Genomic DNA, 24,370 nt, shown 5'->3' with positions numbered 1-24,370 from the left:
CAGAGAAGTCTTGTCCTGTCTCTCTCTCTCTGTTTTAAAAGCTGTTTCCAGATTAATTGATAACTTGAAAAGAAATAATTGTTTTCTGGAAGAAATTCAAACCTGCTGTTTTGCAAAGGACACAAGAGCATCTAAATCAGATCTTTGTGCTGTGCAGACCTTTGAAAAGGGTTTTCTGGTTTATGGGGTCCTGTTGCTAAATTGGAACTGTTAAAGGGGGAAAGTTATTAAGGGTTATATACAGAGTACTGTAGCTGTGTGGGGTATTTATGTTTGTAGTTGATAAAGTGTGTGTGTTTATACAAATGTTAACTAAATTTGTAGAATAAACTTTGTTTTTGATTAAAAGTGCTTAAGGCCTGAAAGGCAGGCCCTTGTGCACCCCAAAACGAAAATCATTGAACAGTTGTAGGTCAGGGGAACTCTTATTATATACTTTGGAGTTTTCTCAACCCTGGCCCATAACAGTCAGTCCCCTCTCTCGCTTTCTCTCTCTCTTACCTGTGCAGCTAGCAGGAGATGGCAGTTCTTTCAGAAATCTCTTCTCAACATATTTAGCTTTAATCCACTGCTCCTTCTGCTGCCTAGAAATAAGATATCTGTTAATTCTGCACATCAACACTGTCCCCACCAAACACTCCCAGGACGGGTACAGCACGGGGTTAGATACAGAGTAAAGCTCCCTCTGCACTGTCCCCTTCAAAAACTCCCAGGACAGGTACATCACGGGGTTAGATACAGAGTAAAGCTCCCTCTACACTGTCCCCATCAAACACTCCCAGGATAGATACAGCACGGGGTTAGATTCAGAGTAAAGCTCCCTCCACACTGTCCCCATCAAACACTCCCAGGACAGGTACAGCACGGGGTTCGATACAGAGTAAAACTCCTTCCACACTGTCCCCATCAAACACTCCCAGGACAGGTACAGCAGGGAGTTAGATACAGAGTAAAGCTCCCTCTACACTGTCCCCATCAAACACTCCCAGGACAGGTACTGCATGGGGTTAGATACAGAGCAAAGCTCCCTCTACACTGTCCCCATCAAACACTCCCAGGACAGGTACAGCACAGGGTTAGATACAGAGTAAAGCTCCCTCTACACTGTCCCCATCAAACACTCCTTAGACAGGTACAGCACGGGGTTAGATACAAAGTAAAGCTCCCTCTACACTGTCCCCATCAAACACTCCCAGGACAGGTACAGAGTAAAGCTCCCTCCACACTCTCCTTACCGTGAACTCTCAGCTGTGACCTTGTTCACTCCAGTCACATCTCTCCCAGCTTCATATATGTGATTATTGGCCACATTGCCCAGTGCACAGAATAGCTGGATGTAGAGAACAACATTCTTTAATCAAAAAATGCACCCAGCCCTCTTCCCATTCACTCCCACTGTGCACAATCCCAATCGACCCAAACCCCTTCCCATTCACTCCCACTGCACACAATCCCAATCGACCCAAACCCCTTCCCATTCACTCCCACTGCACACAATCCCAATCGACCCTAAATCCTTCCGTTCACTCCCATTGTACACAATCCCAATAGACCCAAACCCCTTCCCGTTCACTCCCATTGTACAAAATCCCACTGGACCCAAACCCCTTCCCGTTCACTCCCACTGCACACAATTCCCACTGGACCCAAACCCCTTCCCGTTCATTCCACTGCACACAATTCCCACTGGACCCAAACTCCTTCCCGTTCACTCCCACTGTACACAATCCCAATGGACCCAAACCCTTTCCCGTTCACTCCCACTGTACACAATCCCACTGGACCCAAACCCCTTCCCTTCCATTCCCACTGTACACAATCCCAATGGACCCAAACCTCTTCCCGTTCACTCCCACTGCACACACTCTCAATGGACCCAAACCCCTTCCCGTTGACTCACACTGTACACAATCCCAGTGGACTCAAATCCTTCCCATCACTCCCTGCGTAAACGGTGAACTATGACCCCCTGACCTCACTGGTATCTTAAGAGTGCAATGTTCATCTCACCTTCAGCAGTTCTGGTTCCCAGCTGTCCAGTGTGAGTGAGCGTACCTTTGAATGATGGACTCCAAGACCCCTGAGAAGCAAGAAACAAAAGTGAAATAGCCCTTCAGTCTTGCCCTTCCGATTGCCCATCGAGGTGTCTGGCAGTCCCTTCCGCTATCGGGGGAGGGGATTAACCCGCTCACCCACCTTCTCCCAGCTACACACACCAAGCAGCCCCTTCCCCTATCGGACGAGGATTAACCCTCGCGCCCACCTCCTCCCAGTTACACACCAGGCAGCCTCTTCCCCTATCGGAAGGAGGATTAACCCACTCACCCACCTTCTCCCAGCTACATTGTTAACCCATTGCCTGCTGACCTGTGGATACCAGAGCATTCAATGCATAACGTGATGCCGAGGTTAATACTGGCCCATCGCGGATCGGCTCTCCCACAATCACAGCACCTCTCATTGCCAGGCAAGCGTAGAACCTGCTGAAGGACACTTGGGCCTTCCGGTGGACATTCCCGGCCCACTGAGGGGGCACTGACCTTTGAGCACTGCGGGCAAAAAAAACAAATGCAGCAGGTCATAGCAGTATGATTATAACTTGGTGCACTGTTCAAGGGTCAGTATGAGGGAACGCTGCACTGTGGGAGGATCAGTACTGAGGGAGCACCGCACTGTCAGAGGGTCAGTACAGAGGAAGCGCCGCACTGTCAGAGGGCCAGTACTGAGGGAGTGCTGCACTGTCAGAGGGTCAGTACTGAGGGAATGCCGCACTGTGGGAGGGTCAGTACTGAGGGAATGCCGCACTGTGGGAGGGTCAGTACTGAGGGAATGCCGCACTGTGGGAGGGTCAGTACTGAGGGAGCACCGCACTGTCAGAGGGCCAGTACTGAGGGAGTGCCGCACTGTCGGAGGGTCAGTACAGAGGAAGCGCCGCACTGTCAGAGGTTCAGTACTGAGGCAACGCCGCACTGTGGGAGGATCAGTACTGAGGGAGTGCCGCACTGTCGGAGGTTCAGTACTGAGGGAGCGCCGCACTGTCAGAGGGTCAGTGCTGAGGGAGTGCCGCACTGTCAGAGGGTCAGTACTGAGGGAGCACCGCACTGTGGGAGGATCAGTACTGAGGGAGCACCGCACTGTGGGAGGATCAGTACTGAGGGAGTGCCGCACTGTGGGAGGTTCAGTACTGAGGGAGCACCGCACTGTCAGAGGGCCAGTACTGAGGGAGTGCTGCACTGTCGGAGGGTCAGTACTGAGGGAGTGCTGCACTGTCGGAGGGTCAGTACTGAGGGAGTGCTGCACTGTCGGAGGGTCAGTACCTAGGGAGCACCGCACTGTCAGAGGGTCAGTTCTCAGGGAGCGCCGCACTTTCAGAGGGTCAGTACTGAGGGAACACTGCACTGTGGGAGGATCAGTACTGAGGGAGTGCCGCACTGTGGGAAGGTCAGTACTGAGGGTGCGCCGTACTGTCAGAGGGTCAGTACTGAGGGAGCGCCGCACTGTCAGACGGTCAGTACTGAGGGAGTACCGCACTGTCGTAGGGTCAGTACTGAGGGAGTGCTGCACTGTCGGAGGGTCAGTACTGAGGGAGTGCTGCACTGTAGGAGGGTCAGTACTTAGGGAGTGCCGCACTGTCGGAGGGTCAGTACTGAGGGAGTGCCGCACTGTGGGAGGGTCAGTACTGAGGGAGTGCTGCACTGTCGGAGGGTCAGTACTGAGGGAGTGCTGCACTGTCGGAGGGTCAGTACTTAGGGAGTGCCGCACTGTCAGAGGGTTAGTACTGAGGGAGTGCTGCACTGTCACAGGGTCAGTACTAAGGGAGTGCCACACTGTCGGAGGGTCAGTACTGAGGGAGTGCTGCACTGTCGGAGGGTCAGTACTGAAGGAGTGCTGCACTATCGGAGGGTCAGTACCTAGGGAGCGCCGCACTGTCAGGGGGTCAGTACTGAGGGAACGCCGCACTGTGGGAGGGTCAGTACTGAGGGAGTGCCGCACTGTGGGAAGGTCAGTACTGAGGGTGCGCCGCACTGTGGGACGGTCAGTACTGAGGGTGCGCCGCACTGTCAGAGGGTCAGTACTGAGGGAGCGCCGCACTGCCGGAGGGTCAGTACTGAAGGAGTGCTGCACTGTCGGAGAGTCAGTACTGAAGGAGTGCTGCACTGTCGGAGGGTCAGTACTGAGGGAGTGCTGCACTGTCGGAGGGTCAGTACTGAGGGAGTGCTGCACTGTCAGAGGGTCAGTACTGAAGGAGTGCTGCACTGTTGGAGGGTCAGTACTGAAGGAGTGCCGCACTGTCAGAGGGTCAGTACTGAGGGAGCGCTGCACTGTTGGAGGGTCAGTACTGAGGGAGTGACGCACTGTCGGAGGGTCAGTACTGAGTGAGTGCTGCACTGTCGGAGGGTCAGTACTGAGGGAGTGCTGCACTGTCGGAGAGTCAGTACTGAGGGAGTGCCCCACTGTCAGAGGGTCAGTACTGAGGGAGTGCCACACAGTCGGAGGGTCAGTACTGAGGGAGTGCCGCACTGTGGGAGGGTCAGTACTGAGGGAGTGCTGCACTGTCGGAGGGTCAGTACTGAGGGAGTGCCGCACTGTTGGAGTGTCAGTACTGAGAGAGCCTCACACTGTCGGAGGGTCAGTACTGAGAGTGCTACGGGCGGCACGGCGCTGAGGACCCGAGTTCAAATCACAACCATGGGTCACTGTCCATGTGGAGTTTGCACATTCTCCCAGTGTCTGCCTGGGTTTCACCCCTACAATCCAAGGACATGCAGGGTAGGTGGACTGGCTATGCTAAATTGCCCCTTAATTGGAAAAAAAATAATTGGGTACTCTAAATTTATTTTTTTAAAGTACCGAGGTACTGCTGCACAGTCAGAGCGTCAGTACTGGGGGAATGGTGAGGGAGTGCCGCATTGTCAGAGGGTCAGTACTGAGGAAACACCACACTGTCAGAGGGTCAGAGCTGAGGGAACGCCGCACCGTCGGAGGGTCAGTATTGAGGGAGCGCCGCACTGTCGGAGGGTCAGTACTGAGGGAGCGCCGCACTGTCGGAGGGTCAGTACTGAGGGAGCGCCGCACTGTCGGTGGGTCAGTACTGAGGAGTGCCGGACTGTCGGAGGGTCAGTACTGAGGAGTGCCGCACTGTCAGCATCCGGATGTCACCCCGATCCCACCCCTCATTGCCGCCCATTTCACTCACCTGTGAGTCGTTATCCGGATCCTGGCTCACCCTGTAGGCCGAATGGATGCTGGATTCAATAGCCCGAATCCAGGCCTCCCTCATGGACTCAGTGTCTGCTTGGAGAACGCAGCTTCTGTAAGGGAGAGCAGCGGGAGAGGCGTTACTCAGAAATCGCAGGGCCTTTCCTCGCTCCCCCCCAAATCCATGGCCTACACTCGTGCTCACTCACGTCCCCAGCCTACATTCGTGCTCTCTCACATCCCCGGCCTACACTCGCGCTCCCTCACGTTCCCGGCCTACATTGGCGCTCCCTTGCCTCCCCGGCCTACACGCGCACTCCCTCATGTCCCCGGTCCACACTCACGCCCCCTCAGTTTCCCGCCCTACACTCGCGCCCTCTACCTACACTCGCGCTCCGTCACAACCCGGCCTACACTCGCGCTCCCTCACATCCTGGGCCCACGCTTGTACTCCTCGCGCTCCCTCACGTCCCTGGCCTACACTCACGCGCCCGGCCTACGTCGCTCCCTCAAGTCCCCGGCCTACACTCTCGCTCCCTCACGTCCCCAGCTGACGCTCGATCATAAAATCTCCGAGGCCCTCTTCTCACTACCTCATCCCCGGGGGCCATGACATTTCCTGTAATCCCTTTATCACAACACTCTGTGCCTCCCTCCACCAATACTTACGTGCGAACGGAGAAAACCTCAAAACAAAAACGGCGTTCCAGGTCATCCAGCGGCCTGACAGAGCAGAGTCGTAAATCCTCCATTAACGGCACCGCCTCCTCCTGGGAGACCTGACAGGAGTGAGGGAGAGTGACAGAGAGAAAGAGGGAGAGAGACAGACGGTGAAAGGAAACGAGTGGGGGAGGCGGAGAGAGGGAGGGAGGGAGGCGGAGAGAGGGAGGGAGAGGGAGAGAGGGAGGGAGGGAGAGGGAGGGAGGGAGAGGGACAGAGGGAGGCGGAGCGAGATGGGGAGGCAGAGCGAGAGGGAGTGGCAGAAGGAGGGAGAGCGCGAGAGAGTGGCAGAAGGAGGGAGAGCGCGAGAGAGTGGCGGAGGGAGGTGTGGCAAGATGGGGAGGCGGAGGGAGGTGTGAGGGGGGGGGGGATCAGCGGGGAGGGGGGGGATCAGCGGGGAGGGGGGGGGATCAGCGGGGAGGGGGGGGATCAGCGGGGAGGGGGGGATCAGCGGGGAGGGGGGGATCAGCGGGGAGGGGGGGATCAGCGGGGGGGGGGGATCAGCGGGGAGATCAGCGGGGAGGGGGGGGATCAGCGGGGAGGGGGGGATCAGCGGGGAGGGGGGGGGATCAGCGGGGAGGGGGGGGGATCAGCGGGGAGGGGGGGGATCAGCGGGGAGGGGGGGGATCAGCGGGGAGGGGGGGATCAGCGGGGAGGGGGGGATCAGCGGGGAGGGGGGGGATCAGCGGGGAGGGGGGGGATCAGCGGGGAGGGGGGGGATCAGCGGGGAGGGGGGGGATCAGCGGGGAGGGGGGGGATCAGCGGGGAGGGGGGGGATCAGCGGGGAGGGGGGGGATCAGCGGGGAGGGGGGGGATCAGCGGGGAGGGGGGGGATCAGCGGGGAGGGGGGGGTCAGCGGGGAGGGGGGGTCAGCGGGGAGGGGGGGTCAGCGGGGAGGGGGGGTCAGCGGGGAGGGGGGGTCAGCGGGGAGGGGGTCAGCGGGGAGGGGGTCAGCGGGGAGGGGGTCAGCGGGGAGGGGGTCAGCGGGGAGGGGGTCAGCGGGGAGGGGGTCAGCGGGGAGGGGGTCAGCGGGGAGGGGGTCAGCGGGGAGGGGGTCAGCGGGGAGGGGGTCAGCGGGGAGGGGGTCAGCGGGGAGGGGGTCAGCGGGGAGGGGGTCAGCGGGGAGGGGGTCAGCGGGGAGGGGGTCAGCGGGGAGGGGGTCAGCGGGGAGGGGGTCAGCGGGGAGGGGGTCAGCGGGGAGGGGGTCAGCGGGGAGGGGGTCAGCGGGGAGGGGGTCAGCGGGGAGGGGGTCAGCGGGGAGGGGGTCAGCGGGGAGGGGGTCAGCGGGGAGGGGGTCAGCGGGGAGGGGGTCAGCGGGGAGGGGGTCAGCGGGGAGGGGGTCAGCGGGGAGGGGGTCAGCGGGGAGGGGGTCAGCGGGGAGGGGGTCAGCGGGGAGGGGGTCAGCGGGGAGGGGGTCAGCGGGGAGGGGGTCAGCGGGGAGGGGGTCAGCGGGGAGGGAGGCAGAGGGGAGGGAGGCAGAGGGGAGGGGGTCAGCGGGGAGGGAGGCAGAGGGGAGGGAGGCAGAGGGGAGGGAGGCAGAGGGGAGGGAGGCAGAGGGAGGCCGAGCGTAAGTGTGAGATAAAGAGTGAGCATAAGAGAGAGACAGAAAGAGACAAGCGTCGAATGGCAAAGAAAGATCGAGAGAGAGTCAGTCTGTCCTCGCACTTGACCCCATCTATTCACCAGCTCAATTTCTTACTTATACGCACACAGGTGCACACACACAAGTGCATGCCCATGGGCACAGGCATGCACGCGCACACAGGCACAGGCAAGTGCACAGGGGGGCACAGGTGCTCGCACATGTGGGTGCACACTGGCACAAGCAGGCATGCAGACGGGGGCACAGGTGCACGCACATGTGGGTGCACACACGGGCACAGGCAGGCTCGCACGGACACTGCCCCCTTCCCGCTGCCCCCTTCCCGCTGCCCCCACGCAAACATATCCAAATGCATACATACCTGTACACATGTATCAAACACCCATGTGCTGTATGTTATAAAATCATACAGCAAAGAAAAGGCCCTTCTGCCTATCGCATCTATGTCACCGAAAACAACCAACAATTCAAATCTCATTTTCTAGCACTTGGCCCATAGCCTTGTGTGCTCTGGCATCGCAAGTGCACATCTAAATGCTTCTCAAATGTTATGAGGGTCTCTGCCTCAACCAGCCTTGCAGACAGCAAATTCCAAACTCCCACCACCCTCGGAGTAAAAAGGCTTTTCCTCACATCCCCTCACCTTAAATCTATACCTCCTGGTCATTGATCCCTCCGCCAAAGGGAAACGGTTCTTCCCGTCTATCTATCAATGCCCCACATTATTTTAGACATCTCAATCGTGTCCCCCTCAGTCTCCTCTGCTTCAAGGAAAACAATCCAATCTCTCTTCATAACGAACGCTCTCCAGCCCAGCCAACATCCTGGTAAATCTCCTCTGCACCCTTTCCAGTGCTGTCACGTCCCTCCTGTAATGTGGATTCCAGAACTACACACAACACTCTTGCTATGGCCTAACCAATGTTTTATTCAGTTAGTGCATAACCTCCCTGCTCTTAAACTCCATGCCTTGGCTAATAAAGGCAAGAATGCCAAATGCCTTCTTAACCACCGTGTCCACCTGCTTTGCTTCCTTATGGGACAGGTGTACATGCACACCAAGGTTCCTTTGATCCTCGGTGCTTCCCAGGGTTCTGCCATTCATTGTCTATTCCCTTGCCTTGTTTATCCTGCCCAAATGCATCAAAGAACAAAGAAATGTACAGCACAGGAACAGGCCCTTCGGCCCTCCAAGCCCGTGCCGACCATGCTGCCCGACTAAACTACAATCTTCTACACTTCCTGGGTCCGTATCCCTCTATTCCCATCCTATTCATGTATTTGTCAAGATGCCCCTTAAATGTCACTATCGTCCCTGCTTCCACCACCTCCTCCGGCAGCGAGTTCCAGGCACCCACTACCCTCTGCGTAAAAAACTTGCCTCATACATCTACTCTAAACCTTTCCCTCTCACCTTAAACATATCTCCCCTAGTAATTGACCCCTCTACCCTGGGGAAAAGCCTCTGACTATCCACTCTGTCTATGCCCCTCATAATTTTGTAGACCTCTATCAGGTCTCCCCTCAACCTCCTTCGTTCCAGTGAGAACAAACCGAGTTTATTCAACCGCTCCTCATAGCTAATGCCCTCCATACCAGGCAACATTCTGGTAAATCTCTTCTGTACCCTCTCTAAAGCCTCCACATCCTTCTGGTAGTGTGGCGACCAGAATTGAACACTATACTCCAAGTGTGGCCTAACTACGGTTCTATACAGCTGCAACATGACTTGCCAATTCTTATACTCAGTGCCCCGGCCAATGAAGGCAAGCATGCCGTATGCCTTCTTGACTACCTTCTCCACCTGTGTTGCCCCTTTCAGTGACCTGTGGACCTGTACCCCTAGATCTCTTTGACTTTCAATACTCTTGAGGGTTCTACCATTCACTGTATATTCCCTACCTGCATTAGACCTTCCAAACTGCATTACCTCACATTTGTCCGGATTAAACTCCATCTGCCATCTCTCCGCCCAAGTCTCCAAACAATCTAAATCCTGCTGTATCCTCTGACAGTCCTCATAGCTATCCGCAATTCCACCAACCTTTGTGTCGTCTGCAAACTTACTAATCAGACTAGTTACATTTTCCTCCAAATCATTTCTATATACTACAAACAGCAAAGGTCCCAGCACTGATCCCTGTGGAACACCACTGGTCACACCCCTCCAATTAGAAAAGCATCCTTCCATTGTTACTCTCTGCCTTCTATGACCTAGCCAGTTCTGTATCTAATTTGCCAGCTCACCCCTGATCCTGTGTGACTTCACATTTTGTACTAGTCTACCATGAGGGACCTTGTCAAAGGCCTTACTAAAGTCCATATAGACAACATCCACTGCCCTACTTGGATCAATCATCTTAGTGACCTCCTCGAAAAACTCTTATCAAGTTAGTGAGACACGACCTCCACTTCACAAAACCATGCTGCCTCTCACTAATACGTCCATTTGCTTCCAAATGGGAGTAGATCCTGTCTCGAAGAATTCTCTCCAGTAATTTCCCTACCACTGAAGTAAGGCTCACTGGCCTGTAGTTCCCTGGATTATCCTTGCTACCCTTCTTAAACAGAGGAACAACATTGGCTATTCTCCAGTCCTCCGGGACATCACCTGAAGACAGTGAGGATCCAAAGATTTCTGTCAAGGCCTCAGCAATTTCCTCTCCAGCCTCCTATGTATTCTGGGGTAGATCCCATCAGGCCCTGGGGACTTATCTACCTTAATATTTTTCAATATTAAGTCCTGAATTCCTTTCAACTGACACTTGAAAGCCTCCCACATGTCAGATGTTGATTTGCCCTCAAACATCCGCCCCCAATCTATGTTCTTCAGTTCCCGCCTAATATTGTTATAATTAGCCTTCCCCCAATTTAGCACATTCATCCTAGGACCACTCTTATCCTTGTCCACCAGCACTTTAAAACTTACTGAATTGTGGTCACTGTTTCCGAAATGCTCCCCTACTGAAACATCTACCACCTGGCCGGGCTCCTTCCCCAATACCAGGTCCAGTACCGCCCCTTCCCTAGTTGGACTGTCTACATATTGTTTTAAGAAGCCCTCCTGGATGCTCCTTACAAACTCCGCCCCGTCTAAGCCCCTGGCACTAAGTGAGTCCCAGTCAATATTGGGGAAGTTGAAGTCTCCCATCACCACAACCCTGTTGTTTTTACTCTTTTCCAAAATCTGTCTACCTATCTGCTCCTCTAGCTCCCGCTGGCTGTTGGGAGGCCTGTAGGAAACCCCCAACATTGTGACTGCACCCTTCTTATTCCTGATCTCTACCCATATAGCCTCACTGCCCTCTGAGGTGTCCTCCCCCAGTACAGCTGTGGTATTCTCCCTAACCAGTAGCGCAACTCCGCCACCCCTTTTACATCCCCCTCTATCCCGCCTGAAACATCTAAATCCTGGAACGTTTAGCTGCCAATCCTGCCCTTCCCTCAACCAGGTCTCTGTAATGGCAACAACATCATAGTTCCAAGTACTAATCCAAGCTCTAAGTTCATCTGCCTTACCCGTAATAATTCTTGCATTAAAACATATGCACTTCAGGCCACCAGACCAGCTGTGTTCAGCAACTTCTCCCTGTCTGCTCTGCCTCAGAGCCCCACTGTCCCTATTCCCTAGTTCTCCCTTAATGCTCTCACCTTCTGACCTATTGCTCCCGTGCCCACCCCCCTGCCATACTAGTTTAAACCCTCCCGTGTGACACTAGCAAACCTCGCGGCCAGGATATTTACGCCTCTCCAGTTTAGATGCAACCCGTCCTTATATAGGTCACACCTGCCCCAGAAGAGCTCCCAGTGGTCCAGATAACGGAAACCCTCCCTCCTACACCAGCTGTTTAGCCACGTGTTTAGCTGCTCTATCTTCCTATTTCTAGCCTCACTGGCACGTGGCACAGGGAGTAATCCAGAGATTACAACCCTAGAGGTCCTGTCTTTTAACTTTCTGCCTAGCTCCCTGAACTCCTGCTGCAGGACCTCATGCCCCTTCCTGCCTATGTCGTTAGTACCAATATGTACAACGACCTCTGCCTGTTTGCCCTCCCCCTTCAGGATGCCCTCTACCCGTTCGGAGACATCCTGGACCCTGGCACCAGGGAGGCAACATACCATCCTGGAGTCTCTTTCATGTCCACAGAAGCGCCTATCTGTGCCCCTGACTATAGAGTCCCCTATCAGAGCCAGCCGTGGTGCCACTGCTCTGGCTGCTGCTGTTTTCCCCTGATAGGCTATCCCCCCGACAGTATCCAAAGGGGTATACCTGTTCAAGAGGGGGACAACCACAGGGGATTCCTGCACTGACTGCCTGCCCTTTCTGGTGGTCACCCATTTCTCTGCCTGCACCTTGGGTGTGACCACATTTATATAACTGCGATCTATGACACTTTCCGCCACCTGCATGCTCCTAAGTGCATCCAATTGCTGCTCCAACCAAACCATGCGGTCTGTGAGGAGCTCCAGTTAGGTGCACTTTCTACAGATGAAGCCATCCGGGACGCTGGAAGCCTCCCGGACCTGCCACATCTCACAGTCAGAGCACTGCACCCCTCTAACTGACATTGCGTCAATTAATTAAAATTAAAAGTTTTTTTTTTTTTAATTATATATTTTTTTTATTTTTTTTTAAAGTTACTGTTAACTATCTGTTTCCTAGTACTAGATTTCTAATATAAATGCGAAAGCTAAATATAGTACTCTCCGATCTCTGGCTTAGATACCCCTCTAAATTATAATTAAGTAATTATGTTTAATTAGTTACCAATGCTTAATTTTTTAAATATAGTGTAGATTCCCAACCAGCCACTCAGGTCACAGCTTTTCTGTGATGTCACTTCAGTTTCCCCCCGACACACACAATTTGAAAAAGGTATAAAAGTAAAAATCACTTACTTACCTTCTTACCTTCTGAGTGTCTTAGATGTTCTCAGGTTCTCTCCCTGACAGAGACTGCTCCTCCTCCTCCGAACGGCTCCCGAAACTAGGCCGTGATCTTTTAAAATCTCCGCTCTGACTCGCAGCTCCTGCGCTTTTTAAATCTCCCGCGCTTTCTCTCCACTCGCGCTGTTTTCAATGTCCCGGCTCACTCTCCCCTCGCGCTGTTTTCAATGTCCCGGCTCACTCTCCACTCGCGCTGTTTTCACTGTCCCGGCTGTCTCTCCTCCCGCGCTTTTTAAATCTCCCGCTCTCTCTCCTCTCGCGCTGTTTTCACTGTCCCGGCTCACTCTCCCCTCGCGCTGTTTTCAATGTCCCGGCTCTCTCTCCTCTCGCGCTGTTTTCAATGTCCCGGCTCACTCTCCACTCGCGCTGTTTTCACTGTCCCGGCTGTCTCTCCTCCCGCGCTTTTTAAATCTCCCGCTCTCTCTCCTCTCGCGCTGTTTTCACTGTCCCGGCTCACTCTCCCCTCGCGCTGTTTTCAATGTCCCGGCTCTCTCTCCTCTCGCGCTGTTTTCAATGTCCCGGCTCACTCTCCACTCGCGCTGTTTTCACTGTCCCGGCTGTCTCTCCTCCCGCGCTTTTTAAATCTCCCGCTCTCTCTCCTCTCGCGCTGTTTTCACTGTCCCGGCTCACTCTCCCCTCGCGCTGTTTTCAATGTCCCGGCTCTCTCTCCTCTCGCGCTGTTTTCAATGTCCCGGCTCACTCTCCACTCGCGCTGTTTTCACTGTCCCGGCTGTCTCTCCTCCCGCGCTTTTTAAATCTCCCGCTCTATCTCCCCTCCCGCGCTGTTTTCAATGTCCCGGCTCTATCTCCACTCGCGCTGTTTCCAATGTCCCGGCTCTCTCTCCTCCCGCGCTGTTTCCAATGTCCCGGCTCTCTCTCCTCCCGCACTGTTTTCAATGTCCCGGCTCTCTCTCCACTCGCGCTGTTTTCAGTGTCCCGGCTCTCTCTCCACTCGCGCTGTTTTCAATATCCCGGCTTTCTCTCCACTCGCGCTGTTTCCAATGTCCCGGCTTTCTCTCCTCCCGCGCTGTTTTCAATGTCCCGGCTCTCTCTCCACTCGCGCTGTTTTCACTGTCCCGGCTGTCTCTCCTCCCGCGCTTTTTAAATCTCCCGCACTCTCTCCTCTCGCGCTGTTTTCAATGTCCCGGCTTTCTCTCCTCCCGCGCTGTTTTCAATGTCCCGGCTCACTCTCCACTCGCGCTGTTTTCAATGTCCCGGCTTTCTCTCCACTCGCGCTGTTTTCAATCTCCCGCCTCTCTCTCCTCTCGCGCTGTTTTCAATGTCCCGGCTCACTCGCCACTCGCGCTGTTTTCAATGTCCCGGCTGTCTCTCCACTCGCGCTGTTTTCAATGTCCCAGCTCACTCTCCTCCCGCGCTGTTTTCAATGTCCCGGCTTTCTCTCCACTCGCGCTGTTTTCAATCTCCCGCCTCTCTCTCCTCTCGCGCTGTTTTCACTGTCCCGGCTCACTCTCCACTCGCGCTGTTTTCAATGTCCCGGCTTTCTCTCCTCTCGCGCTGTTTTCAATGTCCCGGCTTTCTCTCCTCCCGCGCTGTTTCCAACGTCCCGGCTCTCTCTCCACTCGCGCTGTTTCCAATGTCCCGGCTTTCTCTCCTCTCGCGCTGTTTTCAATGTCCCGGCTCTCTCTCCACTCGCGCTGTTTTCACTGTCCCGGCTGTCTCTCCTCCCGCGCTTTTTAAATCTCCCGCTCTCTCTCCTCTCGCGCTGTTTTCAATGTCCCGGCTTTCTCTCCTCTCGCGCTGTTTTCAATGTCCCGGCTCTCTCTCCACTCGCGCTGTTTTCAATGTCCCGGCTCTCTCTCCACTCACGCTGTTTTCACTGTCCCGGCTTTCTCTCCTCCCGCGCTGTTTCCAACGTCCCGGCTCTCTCTCCACTCGCGCTGTTTCCAATGTCCCGGCTTTCTCTCCTCTCGCGCTGTTTTCAATGTCCCGGCTCTCTCTCCACTCGCGCTGTTTTCACTGTCCCGGCTGTCTCTCCTCCCGCGCTTTTTAAATCTCCCGCTCTCTCTCCTCTCGCGCTGTTTTCAATGTCCCGGCTTTCTCTCCTCTCGCGCTGTTTTCAATGCCCCGGCTTTCTCTCCACTCGCGCTGTTTTCAATGTCCTGGCTCTCTCTCCACTCACGCTGTTTTCACTGTCCCGGCTCACTCTCCTCCCGCGCTGTTTTCAATGTCCCGTTCGCGCTGTTTCCAATGTCCCGGCTTTCTCTCCTCCCGCGCTGTTTTCAATGTCCCGGCTCTCTCTCCACTCGCGCTGTTTTCACTGTCCCGGCTCACTCTCCACTCGCGCTGTTTTCAATGTCCCGGCTCACTCTCCTCCCGCGCTGTTTTAAATCTCCCGCTCTCTCTCCACCCCCGCTGTTTTCAATGTCCCAGCTCACTCTCCACTCGCGCTGTTTTCAGTGTCCCGGCTCACTCTCCACTCGCGCTGTTTTCAGTGTCCCGGCTCTCTCTCCACTCGCGCTGTTTTCAATGTCCCGGCTTTCTCTCCACTCGCGCTGTTTTCAGTGTCCCGGCTCACTCTCCACTCGCGCTGTTTTCAGTGTCCCGGCTCTCTCTCCACTCGCGCTGTTTTCAGTGTCCCGGCTCTCTCTCCACTCGCGCTGTTTTCAATGTCCCGGCTTTCTCTCCACTCGCGCTGTTTTCAATGTCCCGGCTCTCTCTCCACTCGCGCTGTTTTCAATGTCCCGGCTCTCTCTCCACTCGCGCTGTTTTCAATGTCCCGGCTTTCTCTCCACTCGCGCTGTTTTCAGTGTCCCGGCTCACTCTCCACTCGCGCTGTTTTCAGTGTCCCGGCTCTCTCTCCACTCGCGCTGTTTTCAGTGTCCCGGCTCACTCTCCACTCGCGCTGTTTTCAATGTCCCGGCTCACTCTCCACTCGCGCTGTTTTCAATGTCCCGGCTCACTCTCCTCTCGCGCTGTTTTCAATGTCCCGGCTTTCTCTCCACTCGCGCTGTTTTCACTGTCCCGGCTTTCTGTCCTCTCGCGCTGTTTTCAATGACCCGGCTCACTCTCCACTCGCGCTGTTTTCAATGTCCCGGCTTTCTCTCCTCCCGCGCTGTTTCCAATGTCCCGGCTCTCTCTCCTCCCGCACTGTTTTCAATGTCCCGGCTTTCTCTCCTCTCGCGCTGTTTTCAATGTCCCGGCTCACTCTCCTCCCGCGCTGTTTTCAATGTCCCGGCTCTCTCTCCACTCGCGCTGTTTTCAATGTCCCGTCTCACTCTCCACTCGCGCTGTTTTCAATGTCCCGGCTCTCTCTCCTCCCGCACTGTTTTCAATGTCCCGGCTCTCTCTCCACTCGCGCTGTTTTCAATGTCCCGGCTTTCTCTCCTCTCGCGCTGTTTTCAATGTCCCGGCTTTCTCTCCACTCGCGCTGTTTTCACTGTCCCGGCTTTCTGTCCTCTCGCGCTGTTTTCAATGACCCGGCTCACTCTCCACTCGCGCTGTTTTCAATGTCCCGGCTTTCTCTCCTCCCGCGCTGTTTCCAATGTCCCGGCTCTCTCTCCTCCCGCGCTGTTTTCAATGTCCCGGCTTTCTCTCCTCTCGCGCTGTTTTCAATGTCCCGGCTCACTCTCCTCCCGCGCTGTTTTCAATGTCCCGGCTCTCTCTCCACTCGCGCTGTTTTCAATGTCCCGGCTCTCTCTCCTCCCGCACTGTTTTCAATGTCCCGGCTTTCTCTCCTCCCGCGCTGTTTCCAATGTCCCGGCTCTCTCTCCTCCCGCACTGTTTTCAGTGTCCCGGCTTTCTCTCCTCTCGCGCTGTTTTCAATGTGCCGGCTCACTCTCCACTCGCGCTGTTTTCAATGTCCCGGCTCTCTCTCCTCCAGCACTGTTTTCAATGTCCCGGCTCACTCTCCACTCGCGCTGTTTTCAATGTCCCGGCTCTCTCTCCTCTCGCGCTGTTTTCAATGTCCCGGCTCTCTCTCCACTCGCGCTGTTTTCAATGTCCCGGCTCTCTCTCCTCCCACGCTGTTTTCAATGTCCTGGCTCACTCTCCACTCGCGCTGTTTTCAATGTCCTGGCTTTCTCTCCTCCCGCGCTGTTTCCAATGTCCCGGCTCTCTCTCCACTCGCGCTGTTTTCAATGTCCTGGCTTTCTCTCCTCCCGCGCTGTTTTCACTGTCCCGGCTGTCTCTCCTCCCGCGCTTTTTAAATCTCACGCTCTCTCTCCACTCGCGCTGTTTTCAATGTCCCGGCTCTATCTCCACTCGCGCTGTTTCCAATGTCCCGGCTTTCTCTCCTCCCGCGCTGTTTCCAATGTCCCGGCTCTCTCTCCACTCGCGCTGTTTTCAATGTCCCGGCTTTCTCTCCACTCGCGCTGTTTCCAATGTCCCGGCTTTCTCTCCTCCCGCGCTGTTTCCAATGTCCCGGCTCTCTCTCCACTCGCGCTGTTTCCAATGTCCCGGCTTTCTCTCCTCCCGCGCTGTTTTCAATGTCCCGGCTCTCTCTCCACTCGCGCTGTTATCAATGTCCCGGCTCACTCTCCACTCGCGCTGTTTCCAATGTCCCGGCTTTCTCTCCACTCGCGCTGTTTCCAATGTCCCGGCTTTCTCTCCTCCCGCGCTGTTTCCATTGTCCCGGCTTTCTCTCCACTCGCACTGTTTTCAATGTCCCGGCTCTCTCTCCACTCGCGCTGTTTCCAATGTCCCGGCTCTCTCTCCACTCGCGCTGTTTTCAATGTCCCGGCTCTCTCTCCACTCGCGCTGTTTTCAATGTCCCGGCTCACTCTCCACTCGCGCTGTTTTCAATGTCCCGGCTCTCTCTCCACTCGCGCTGTTTCCAATGTCCCGGCTTTCTCTCCTCCCACGCTGTTTTCAATGTCCCGGCTTTCTCTCCACTCGCGCTGTTTCCAATGTCCCGGCTTTCTCTCCTCCCGCGCTGTTTTCAATGTCCCGGCTCTCTCTCCACTCGCGCTGTTTTCAATGTCCCGGCTTTCTCTCCACTCGCGCTGTTTCCAATGTCCCGGCTTTCTCTCCACTCGCGCTGTTTCCAATGTCCCGGCTTTCTCTCCTCCCGCGCTGTTTTCAATGTCCCGGCTCTCTCTCCACTCGCGCTGTTTTCAATGTCCCGGCTCTCTCTCCACTCGCGCTGTTTTCAATGTCGAGGCTCACTCTCCTCTCGCGCTGTTTTCAATGTCCCAGCTCTCTCTCCTCTCGCGCTGTTTTCAATGTCCCGGCTCTCTCTATTCTCGCGCTGTTTTCAATGTCCCGGCTTTCTCTCTCCACTCGCGCTGTTTTCAGTGTCCCGGCTCTCTCTCTCCACTCGCGCTGTTTTCAGTGTCCCGGCTCACTCTCCACTCGCGCTGTTTTCAGTGTCCCGGCTCACTCTCCTCCCGCGCTGTTTTCAATGTCCCGGCTCACTCTCCACTCGCGCTGTTTTCAATGTCCCGGCTCTCTCTCCTCCCGCGCTGTTTCCAATGTCCCGGCTCTCTCTCCTCCCGCACTGTTTTCAATGTCCCGGCTCACTCTCCACTCGCGCTGTTTTCAATGTCCCGGCTCTCTCTCCTCCCGCGCTGTTTTCAATGTCCCGGCTCTCTCTCCACTCGCGCTGTTTTCAATGTCCCGGCTTTCTCTCCTCTCGCGCTGTTTTCAATGTCCCGGCTTTCTCTCCTCCCGCGCTGTTTCCAATGTCCCGGCTCTCTCTCCTCTCGCGCTGTTTTCAATGTCCCGGCTCACTCTCCACTCGCGCTGTTTTCAATGTCCCGGCTCTCTCTCCTCCAGCACTGTTTTCAATGTCCCGGCTCTCTCTCCACTCGCGCTGTTTCCAATGTCCCGGCTCTCTCTCCTCCCGCACTGTTTTCAATGTCCCGGCTCACTCTCCTCCCGCGCTGTTTCCAATGTCCCGGCTCTCTCTCCTCCCGCACTGTTTTCAATGTCCCGGCTCACTCTCCACTCGCGCTGTTTTCAATGTCCCGGCTCTCTCTCCTCCCGCGCTGTTTTCAATGTCCTGGCTCACTCTCCACTCGCGCTGTTTTCAATGTCCTGGCTTTCTCTCCTCCCGCGCTGTTTCCAATGTCCCGGCTCTCTCTCCACTCGCGCTGTTTTCAATGTCCTGGCTTTCTCTCCTCCCGCGCTGTTTTCACTGTCCCGGCTGTCTCTCCTCCCGCGCTTTTTAAATCTCACGCTCTCTCTCCACTCGCGCTGTTTTCAATGTCCCGGCTCTATCTCCACTCGCGCTGTTTCCAATGTCCCGGCTTTCTCTCCTCCCGCGCTGTTTCCAATGTCCCGGCTCTCTCTCCACTCGCGCTGTTTTCAATGTCCCGGCTTTCTCTCCACTCGCGCTGTTTCCAATGTCCCGGCTTTCTCTCCTCCCGCGCTGTTTCCAATGTCCCGGCTCTCTCTCCACTCGCGCTGTTTCCAATGTCCCGGCTTTCTCTCCTCCCGCGCTGTTTTCAATGTCCCGGCTCTCTCTCCACTCACGCTGTTTTCAATGTCCCGGCTCACTCTCCACTCGCGCTGTTTCCAATGTCCCGGCTTTCTCTCCACTCGCACTGTTTTCAATGTCCCGGCTCTCTCTCCACTCGCGCTGTTTTCAATGTCCCGGCTTTCTCTCCACTCGCACTGTTTTCAATGTCCCGGCTCTCTCTCCACTCGCGCTGTTTCCAATGTCCCGGCTCTCTCTCCACTCGCGCTGTTTTCAATGTCCCGGCTCTCTCTCCACTCGCGCTGTTTTCAATGTCCCGGCTCACTCTCCACTCGCGCTGTTTTCAATGTCCCGGCTCTCTCTCCACTCGCGCTGTTTCCAATGTCCCGGCTTTCTCTCCTCCCACGCTGTTTTCAATGTCCCGGCTTTCTCTCCACTTGCGCTGTTTCCAATGTCCCGGCTCTCTCTCCACTCGCGCTGTTTTCAATGTCCCGGCTCACTCTCCTCTCGCGCTGTTTTCAATGTCCCGGCTTTCTCTCCACTCGCGCTGTTTCCAATGTCCCGGCTTTCTCTCCTCCCGCGCTGTTTTCAATGTCCCGGCTCTCTCTCCACTCGCGCTGTTTCCAATGTCCCGGCTTTCTCTCCTCCCGCGCTGTTTTCAATGTCCCGGCTCTCTCTCCACTCGCGCTGTTTTCAATGTCCCGGCTCACTCTCCTCTTGCGCTGTTTTCAATGTCCCAGTTCTCTCTCCTCTCGCGCTGTTTTGAATGTCCCGGCTCTCTCTATTCTCGCGCTGTTTTCAATGTCCCGGCTTTCTCTCTCCACTCGCGCTGTTTTCAGTGTCCCGGCTCTCTCTCTCCACTCGCGCTGTTTTCAGTGTCCCGGCTCACTCTCCACTCGCGCTGTTTTCAGTGTCCCGGCTCACTCTCCTCCCGCGCTGTTTTAAATCTCCCGGCTCACTCTCCACTCGCGCTGTTTTCACTGTCCCGGCTTTCTCTCCTCTCGCGCTGTTTTCAATGTCCCGGCTCACTCTCCTCTCGCGCTGTTTTCAATGTCCCGGCTCACTCTCCTCTCGCGCTGTTTTAAATCTCCCGCTCACTCTCCACTCGCGCTGTTTTCAATGTCCCGGCTCACTCTCCACTCGCGCTGTTTTCAGTGTCCCGGCTCACTCTCCTCCCGCGCTGTTTTAAATCTCCCGCTCACTCTCCACTCGCGCTGTTTTCAATGTCCCGGCTCTCTCTCCTCTCGCGCTGTTTTCAATGTCCCGGCTCACTCTCCACTCGCGCTATTTTCAATGTCCCGGCTCACTCTCCACTCGCGCTGTTTTCAATGTCCCGGCTCACTCTCCTCCCGCGCTGTTTTCAATGTCCTGTAACCCTTCACACTTATCTGGATTGCATTCCATTTGCCACTGATCAGACCATCTGACCAGTCTGTCTATATCCTCCTGTAATCTCAGGCTATCCTCCTCACTATTTACCACCCCACCAATTATATCATCCGCAAGCTTATAGATCAACCCTCCTACATCCATGTCTAAATCATTTATATAAACCACCAACAGCCAGGGCCCCAACATTGATCCCTGCAGGATCCCACTGGACACAGGCTTCCAGTCAGAAAAACACTCCTCGACCACCCCTCTCCTTCCTGCCACTCAGCCAATTCTGGATCCAATTTGCCAAATTTCCTAGGATCCCATGGACTCTTACCTTATGTCTACCATCACTCAGGTGCGTGATGAAGGAGCTGCGCTCCGAAAACACGTGATTCCAAACAAACCTGTTGGACTTTAACCTGGTGTTGAAAGACTTCTTACTGTGCTCACCCCAGTCCAACGCCGGCATCTCCACATCATGAAGACCAAGTAGACTACGTCAAATGTATTGCCCTCATCTACACCCCTGGTCACCTCTTCAAAAAATTCAATCAAGTTAGTCAGACATGACCTCCCCTTAACAAAAACATGCTGACTGTTCTTGATTAATCTCCAAATACAGATTAATTCTGACTCTCAGAATTGCTTCCAAAAGTTTCCCCACCACTGAGGTTAGACTGACAGGCCTGTAGTTTCCTGGTTTGCCCATTTCTCCCTTCTTGAATAATGGCGATCCTCCAGGTCTCCAGTCAGAGAGTAATTGAACGTTATTGCCAGCCCCCTGCTATTTCCTCCCTTGCCTCACTCAGCAGCCTGGGATACATGTCACCCAGCCCTGGAGATTTGTCTATCTTTAAGCCAGCCAAACCACGCAGGTTCTCCTCTCTGCCCATGTCAATCTCTTTAATTTTATTACAATCCTCCCTGATTTCTATGCCCACACTGTCCCTCTCACGGGTGAACACCGACACAAGGTATTCATTTAGAACCCTACCTCCGGCTCCACACACAAAGTACTACTGTGGTCCTTAATGAGCCTACTCTTTCCCTCCTTATCCTTTTACCCTTAATGTACTTGTCAAACAATTAAGGATTCACTGCCAGTATTCTTTCATGTCCCCTTTTTGCTCTCTGAATTTCCTTTCTAAGTTTCCTCTTGCACATTCTATATGCCTCTAGAGCTTCTGCTGTTTTGAGCCCTCGATATCGAGGGTTCACTGGATTTGTTGGTCCCACCTGTTTCCTTGATTGGAACATGTTGGCCCCGTATTCTCCCCATTTCCTTCTTGAATGCGTCCCACTGTTTTGTCACAAATTTGACTAAAAGTGTCTGCTCCCTGTCGCCTCTAGCCAAATCATATCTGATCTTATTAAAATCGGCCTTCCCCAGTTTGGAACTTTGATCTCAGACCCATCCTTGTCCTTTTACATAACAATCTTGAATGTAACGGAGTTATGATCACGTCATGAGTAAGGTTTCAAAGTTGCAGGAGTGTACCGGCAGGCAGGAAGGTGGTTTAAAGTGTGTCTTCTTCAATTCCAGGAGCATCCGGAATAAGGTGGGTGAACTTGCGGCATGGGTTGGTACCTGGGACTTCGATGTTGTGGCCATTTCGGAGACATGGATAGAGCAGGGACAGGAATGGTTGTTGCAGGTGCCGGGGTTTAGATATTTCAGTAAGCTCAGGGAAGGTGGTAAAAGAGGGGGAGGGGTGGCATTGTTAGTCAAGGACAGTATTACGGTGGCAGAAAGGACGTTTGATGAGGACTCGTCTACTGAGGTAGTATGGGCTGAGGTTAGAAACAGGAAAAGAGAGGTCACCCTGTTAGGGGTTTTCTATAGGCCTCCAAAAAGTTCCAGAGATGTAGAGGAAAGGATTGCAAAGATGATTCTGAATAGGAGCGAAAGCAACAGGATAGTTGTTATGGGGGACTTTACCTTTCCAAATAATGACTGGAAACGCTATAGTTCGAGTACTTTAGATGGGTCTGTTTTTGTCCAATGTGTGCAGGAGGGTTTCCTGACACAGTATGTAGATAGGCCAACGAGACGCGAGGCCATATTGGATTTGGTACTAGGTAATGAACCAGGACAGGTGTTAGATTTGGAGGTAGGTGAGCACTTTGGTGATAGTGACCACAATTCCATTGTGTTTACTTCAGTGATGGAAAGGGATAGGTATATACCGCAGGGCAAGAGTTATATCTGGGGGAAAGGCAATTATGATGCGATGAGGCAAGACTTAGGATGCATCGGATGGAGAGGAAAACTGCAGGGGATGGGCACAATGGAAATGTGGAGCTTGTTCAAGGAACAGCAACTGCGTGTCCTTGATAAGTATGTACCTGTCTGGCAAGGAGGAAGTGGTCGAGCAAGGGAACCGTGGTTTACTAAAGCAGTCGAAACACTTGTCAAGAGGAAGAAGGAGGCTTATGTAAAGATGAGACATGAAGGTTCAGTTAGGGCGCTCGAGAGTTACAAGTTAGCTAGGAAGGACCGAAAGAGAGAGCTAAGAGGAGCCAGGAGGGGACATGAGAAGTCTTTGGCAGGTAGGATCAAGGATAACCCTAAAGCTTTCTATAGATATGTCAGGAATAAACAAATGACTAGGGTAAGAGTAGGGCCAGTCAAGGACAGTAGCGGGAAGTTGTGCTTGGAGTCCGAGGAGATAGGAGAGGTGCTAAATGAATATTTTTTGTCAGTTTTCACACAGGAAAAAGACAATGTTGTCGCGGAGAATACTGAGATTCAGGCTACTAGACTAGAAGGGCTTGAGGTTCACAAGGAGGAGGTGTTAGCAATTCTGGAAAGTGTGAAAATAGATAAGTCCCCTGGGCCGGATGGGATTTATCCTAGGATTCTGTGGGAAGCTAGGGAGGAAATTGCTGAGCCTTTGGCTTTGATCTTTAAGTCAACTTTGTCTATAGGAATAGTGCCAGAAGACTGGAGGATAGCAAATGTTGTCCCCTTGTTCAAGAAGGGGAGTAGAGACAACCCCGGTAACTATAGACCAGTGAGCCTTACTTCTGTTGTGGGCAAAACCTTGGAAAGATTTATAAGAGATAGGATGTATAATCATCTGGAAAGGAATAATTTGATTAGAGATAGTCAACATGGTTTTGTGAAGGGTAGGTCGTGCCTCACAAACCTTCTTGAGTTCTTTGAGAAGGTGACCAAACAGGTGGATGAGGGTTGGGCAGTTGATGTGGTGTATATGGATTTCAGTAAAGCATTTTATAAGGTTCCCCACGGTAGGCTACTGCAGAAAATATGGAGGCATGGGACTCAGGGTCATTTAGCAGTTTGGATCAGAAATTGGCTAGCTGGAAGAAGACAAAGGGTGGTGGTTGATGGGAAATGTTCAGACTGTATGGAGTCCAGTTACTAGTGGTGTACCACAAGGATCTGTTTTGGGGCCACTGCTGTTTGTCATTTTTATAAATGACCTGGAGGAGGGCGTAGAAGGATGGGTGAGTAAATTTGCAGATGACACTAAAGTCGGTGGAGTTGTGGACAATGCAGAAGGATGTTACAAGTTACAGAGGGACATAGATAAGCTGCAGAGCTGGGCTGAGAGGTGGCAAATGGAGTTTAATGCAGAAAAGTGTGAGGTGATTCATTTTGGAAGGAATAACAGGAGGACAGAGTACTGGGCTAATGGTAAGATTCTTGGCAGTGTAGATGAGCAGAGAGATCTCGGTGTCCATGTACAAAGATCCCTGAAAGTTGCCACCCAGGTTGAGAAGGTTGTTAAGAAGGCGTACGGTGTGTTAGCTTTTATTGGTAGAGGGATTGAGTTTCGGAGCCATGAGGTCATGTTGCAGCTGTACAAAACTCTGGTGCGGCCGCATTTGGAGTATTGTGTGCAATTCTGGTCGTCGCATTATAGGAAGGATGTGGAAGCATTGGAAAGGGTGCAGAGGAGATTTACCAGAATGTTGCCTGGTATGGAGGGAGGATCTTCTGAGGAAAGGCTGAGGGACTTGAGGCTGTTTTCTTTAGAGAGAAGGTGGTTAAGAGGTGACTTAATTGAGGCATACAAGATGATTAGAGGATTGGATAGGGTTGACAGAGCCTTTTTCCTCAGATGGTGATGTCTAGCACGAGGGGACATAGCTTCAAATTGAGGGGCGATAGATATAAGACA

The 24,370-nt window shown here is 54.0% G+C and overlaps 1 protein-coding gene across 1 annotated transcript in view; it reads right to left on the bottom strand.

Moving 5' to 3' along the window:
- LOC140392922 (arf-GAP with coiled-coil, ANK repeat and PH domain-containing protein 2-like) overlaps positions 1-24,370 on the bottom strand; it is a 76,350-nt gene that overhangs the window by 31,324 nt on the left and 20,656 nt on the right. The window contains exons 8-13 of the mRNA XM_072478704.1: positions 5,869-5,978; positions 5,198-5,312; positions 2,368-2,549; positions 2,011-2,080; positions 1,236-1,330; positions 502-584 (exon numbers count right to left, since the gene is read on the bottom strand). Coding sequence (XP_072334805.1) covers positions 502-584; positions 1,236-1,330; positions 2,011-2,080; positions 2,368-2,549; positions 5,198-5,312; positions 5,869-5,978 — 655 coding nt within the window. The remainder of the gene's footprint in view (positions 1-501; positions 585-1,235; positions 1,331-2,010; positions 2,081-2,367; positions 2,550-5,197; positions 5,313-5,868; positions 5,979-24,370) is intronic.

Source organism: Scyliorhinus torazame, chromosome 16, assembly GCF_047496885.1.
Source record: "Scyliorhinus torazame isolate Kashiwa2021f chromosome 16, sScyTor2.1, whole genome shotgun sequence".
Taxonomy (NCBI): domain Eukaryota; kingdom Metazoa; phylum Chordata; class Chondrichthyes; order Carcharhiniformes; family Scyliorhinidae; genus Scyliorhinus; species Scyliorhinus torazame.
Note: the sequence above shows the minus strand (reverse complement) of the source record. Positions and strands in the feature narration are given on the sequence as shown.